The following is a 4,947-nucleotide window of genomic DNA, read 5'->3' on the forward strand; positions in this document are numbered from 1 at the left end:
GACTCAAGAATTAGTTAAGAGAGCGTTGACATCAACAACAAATGGTGGTTTGCTCTGAAAACTGCAATTAGAGTAGAATCAGTTCGGTTGAGTAAGGCATTGATGATAACAAAGAATAAAACGGAAGGGAACTTAGATACTTAGAAGAGGCGCTTATGAAAGACATTGCAACTGACGTGCTGGCTGCGTGATTGACACTCGAGCCCGACCAGATGTGTGCGGCATTTCAACAGCACATCGCTGAACTGCGTGGGACGAATGGCAGCCCGAAACGCAGGATGGACTTCAGTACCTACCTTGATGGCATACCACGACTCTCGGAAAGGGGTGGTGGAAGAATGTTGTGAAATGCTGATTACAGCTGCGGAAATACGGGATGCGATGACGAGTTGCACGAGGTGCAAATCGCTTGATTTGGATAGTCTGCCCTGTAAGCTTTTACTTCTATATGCCAGACTTGTTTTGCAGCTTTTTGGCAGATGTCTACTGCAAGTAGCAGCAAAACGTGAGAATTCCCAATTCTGTGAGTCGAGCAGCGGTGGCACTGCTAAGAAAGAACCCAAACAAGGGAGATCAAATAGAAAACTTTAGCCCCATAACGCTACTGAAAGCAACCTTCAAAATTTTGGCCAAGGTGTTAGCAAAGAGGTTGGCGCTTGTCGTCGAGGATCTTTGGTGATGCGCAAGAGTGACAACAGTCTCGGGGAGCGTCCAGGCATCGATGAAAATGAGTTGTATGGTCTGTTCCGGAGGTTTTCAGGCGGGGCCTATGAATAACTTACAGAAATCCTTGGCTTGGCAATGCTAACGTGTGTCCATTGTGAAGATAGCCCCGTCGTCTTCCTTTGGCCGGGAAGTACAGGCAGTGTTTCTTTGTTTACTGGCTTTAGCGAAAAAGGTTATGTGTTGGACCAGGCTGAAGGAGCTGAAGACAGACACTTCCCTCTTTGGCCAAACCCTCATCAATTTTTTCAAGTTTCACTTGAAAAGGAAAGTGAAAGTAGAGAGGAAAGTGCTGCCTCCCAGCAATTTTGTTAAAAGCTGGGTGAATATAGAAACGAATGGCCCAAGCATGCGCCTCTAGATCGAGAGTAGATGAAATGGAGAGGCGCTTGCTCTTAGAGGTCAGGGCGATCGTGATTTTTGTGGGGTTTCCACGAGTAGCCCTTGGAAGCGACCCTCTTTGGGAGATTTATTTGTTATAACTTTTATTATTACCTTTTCACGCGATTAAATCCTACTCTTTTTGTGCTGTGTTGTCCTGTGCTGTCTCCAATCTCTTATATGAACCCTCAGTAGTGAATAAAGAAAAGATTATTATTATTATTATTTTATGTTTGACTTTTGTTTTGCATTTGTACAAGTTGGATCCAAGTCTCACCCAGAGACCTCAAGAGACAACAAGTTAGAAGTTCATATAGGTGTTATGCCTAGGGTACCATATATTTGGATTTGTACAGTTTTGTTCAAGTGAATGTTTAAGAAACCATAAGAAAATTATGTGTTTGCTTTAAAATTTGAGATCACATAGACAGTATTTTACGTAGGGTATGGGCAGTTCCCATATGAGCACTATCTTTGCGAAAGAGGGCGGGGTTTTTATTATTATTATTCACGTTAAATGAATTTGCAAGTCATTCGTGTTTGCAAAATGTCAAATACTGAAGTGAATTCACCAAGCATTTTTAACGCCCTTTAAAGAGATTAAGTAGAGATCTGCTTTCTACGTGTTGTCGCCCTTACAAAGGATATTGTTCACAGGCGTGTATTAACATACAATTTACAATGATTGTTATCTTTGCTTAGCACTTTTATTATTTTCCTTCTTTCCATGTCATCACAATCTCCCACCTAGAGTTTCTGGAATGATTTAAGTCTTTTATTGCATTATGAAGGTTGTCACATTTTCAAAATCAGGTGGAAAATTTCTTTTTTTACCTTCCTAAAGCTGTCTACAGTTAAAGGAGGAAAGCTTGCGGGGGTGGGGGCTTGAGAGAACTAAATATACTGTTGCCGGGAATAAGACATGTACACGAATCCAAAGCCCCAGTACATGGCGTTCCAACTATGCTAGGAGTAAATTATGTTTTCCTATGTAAAGTTATTGTTGTCGTGGCTATCGTGCAAGGGAAAATCTTCAGAAGAACCTTATTCAGAATAAAATTTCAATTAGAGGACAAGAGAATAAAAATGAATATATCATGTCCTCCTTTCACATATCAAATTTGTTACTTTCATAATGCTCTTTTATTTCACAAATCAATAGCAAACCAAACTAGAATATTTTACTGTATAGTTATGTAATTCAGCGTGGAGGCGCAATGGCCCAGTGGTTAGGGCAGCGGACTCGCGGTCATAGGATCGCGGTTTCGATTCCCAGACCGGGCGTTGTGAGTGTTTATTGAGTGAAAACACCTAAAGCTCCGCGAGGCTCCGGCAGCGGATGGTGGCGAACCCTGCTGTACTCTTTCACCACAACTTTCTCTCACTCTTACTTCCTGTTTCTGTTGTGCCTGTAATTCAAAGGGTCAGCCTTGTCACACACTGTGTCACGCTGAATATCCCCGAGAACTACGTTAAGGGTACACGTGTCTGTGGAGTGCTCAGCCACTTGCACGTTAATTTCACGAGCAGGCTGTTCCGCTGATCGGATTAACTGGAACCCTCGACGTCGTAAGCGACGGGAGTGCCAACAAAACAATGTAATCCAGCATCTCAGCTATCAGTACGTACCACTCGGATGGACAAAACATATACAGTAACCCCTCGACTATTGTGGGTGTTACGTTCTAGAACCCCACACGATAGGTGAAAATCGGCGAAGTAGAAACAGTACTACACTGTATATTTTTCTTTATCAGTTTTATAATTTGTATATACTTATTTTATTATACATGCAAAACAAGATCACAGAGGAATCGACGTAAGCGATATGGTGAGTGATTACTGTACTCAAAATTCTAACAGAACTGATTGAAGAGAATATGACAATTTTATAACAATAAGGACATTAGCGAAGGCGATTGGAAAAAATATAAGCATTATTCTATTAAAGAGATCGGTGAAATGCAGAAATTTTTTAAAAGATGGACAAAATATATACCTGACGAATTAAATTAGCTCTCGCCCTTCTATATTTTAAGTTCAAAGTCGACTTTACTTTTCATCCTAGTAGAATCGATAATACAATACTAATTTATCAAGCGATGTAATCAGTTAAATGGACTCCGTTATTACTGCAGAATAATTGTGCCAAATATAGAGATCATTATTATTCTGTTGAGATGTAAGATAATCATTATTATTCATAGAATAATTAGTATGATCTGTTAGATGACAAAATAATCTACAATAAATTATTCTATTTATTTCTTGTGTTCGAGTGTTATGCTTTAAACAGCCTTAACAACGGAACGAAATCGTAGACATAAAGAGAATTTTTAACATAATGAAACAATGTCATTAAGATTTATAAATGTATGGCGTCAAAACAGAATTAAGAACATTTATAACATCTATAATAGACCTTGTAGCTGCAGCTGGATATTCCCTTTCCATTTGGAAATTTTCTCCCGAGATTATTATCCATGCGAGCAAGTCTTCCATCCCCAAGCTGCTAATGTTTTCCGAGAGAAAAACAAGGCCGTTACAGTTTGACACCTGCAACGTTGCGCGCGTTACACTCAGAATGGAATGCATTTCGTCCGACGCGCCACCAAAATCCACCGCCCGACTATTATATTGCTTTCTTGATCATCCGAAAGGAAATCAGACAAAGGTGATCGCGATAGGATCAGAATTCAGAGTGTAGAGAGTCGTAACAAATACAACTTATTCTGACTCTTTAATCACCTCGCTAATTCTTCGCTGTATGGAGGCCGAATAGTCAGTATGGTTCTGTTGGATTTCATGCATCAAAATTGTAATAAATCCTTCTCAAGCGAATACTTTTGTGTACAAGTGAGTTCTCTGGAAACTTATGGTCGTGTACTAGAATGTATTCTCAGTCTAAGCTTTCGTACTTTAATTCCATGGCAATTACTTTTGAGTAAGGTATGAATGTCAAGCAAGCCCATTTCATCTTTCTTTTAGTATCTCAAGTTTTGTCTAATGTGTAATGCATGCTGATCTGCAAGATTCGAAGGGACGCAAGAGATTAGGCCTTTAGTTCATGAGTTCGATTCAATTTCTCAAATAATGTTGCCTGTCCTTGAAATACATTTAATTGTATTTGTTCCGAGCTAAGCTACTCCTAAATATATTGTCAAGTTTTTTCTTTCAATATTTTAATTTTTCTCTTCCTGATAAACTAGCTTATTCCAAATTTGAACTATTTATCTGCATATCTATAAAAAGCAGTGTGTGTGTGTGTGTGTGTGTGTGTGTATGTGTGTGTGTGTGTACGTACGTACGTGAATGTAATTTATGCACGTCCACAAATTAGCACGCATGTCGCTCCAATTTTAGGAAGACATTCGTCAAGACCCTAGCTGTATTTTCGTCAAATTATTTTTTCCGAGGCACCCGCGGATAGCGGTAAAAATCGATTTTCAACCTTAACTTTTACCAATTTTGATGTTTGCTAACATGATTTAAGTCCCTTCTTGCCATAGCGAAGTTAAAACTCTGTCTGTGCGTGTGTGTGTATGTGTGTGAGGGAGAGAGATAAGTTGTGTTGATGTATGTGTGTGTGTGAGGGAGAGAGAGTAAGTGACAGCGTTCACCAAAAATAAAAATGTATAATGTTTTTTTTTTTTCTCACACAACAATTAAGATATATTTATTTTAAATCATTTATTCATTTTAAATCGTTCATCTTTCTTTCCCCCGCTCTCTCTCTCACACACACACACACATTACTTTGGGCGCGAAAGAGTTTTGCTTTTATTTTACGCCGAGGAAAAAAGTCTTTTGTTGAGAATCCATTTATTTAACAACAAAGATACA

At 39.1% G+C, this 4,947-nt stretch overlaps 2 protein-coding genes across 4 annotated transcripts in view; both read left to right on the plus strand.

Moving 5' to 3' along the window:
- LOC106874424 (hydroxysteroid 11-beta-dehydrogenase 1-like protein) overlaps window positions 1–4,947 on the plus strand; it is a 162,683-nt gene that overhangs the window by 20,991 nt on the left and 136,745 nt on the right. The window lies entirely within an intron of this gene.
- The window catches only part of LOC128248674 (ATP-dependent DNA helicase pif1-like), a 1,913-nt gene continuing 857 nt past the window's right edge, over window positions 3,892–4,947 (plus strand). The window contains exon 1 of the mRNA XM_052970328.1: window positions 3,892–4,053. Within this exon, the coding sequence (XP_052826288.1) occupies window positions 3,892–4,053 (162 nt within the window). The remainder of the gene's footprint in view (window positions 4,054–4,947) is intronic.

The sequence above is a fragment of the Octopus bimaculoides genome, chromosome 9 (assembly GCF_001194135.2).
Source record: "Octopus bimaculoides isolate UCB-OBI-ISO-001 chromosome 9, ASM119413v2, whole genome shotgun sequence".
In the NCBI taxonomy this organism is placed as follows: Eukaryota; Metazoa; Mollusca; class Cephalopoda; order Octopoda; family Octopodidae; genus Octopus; species Octopus bimaculoides.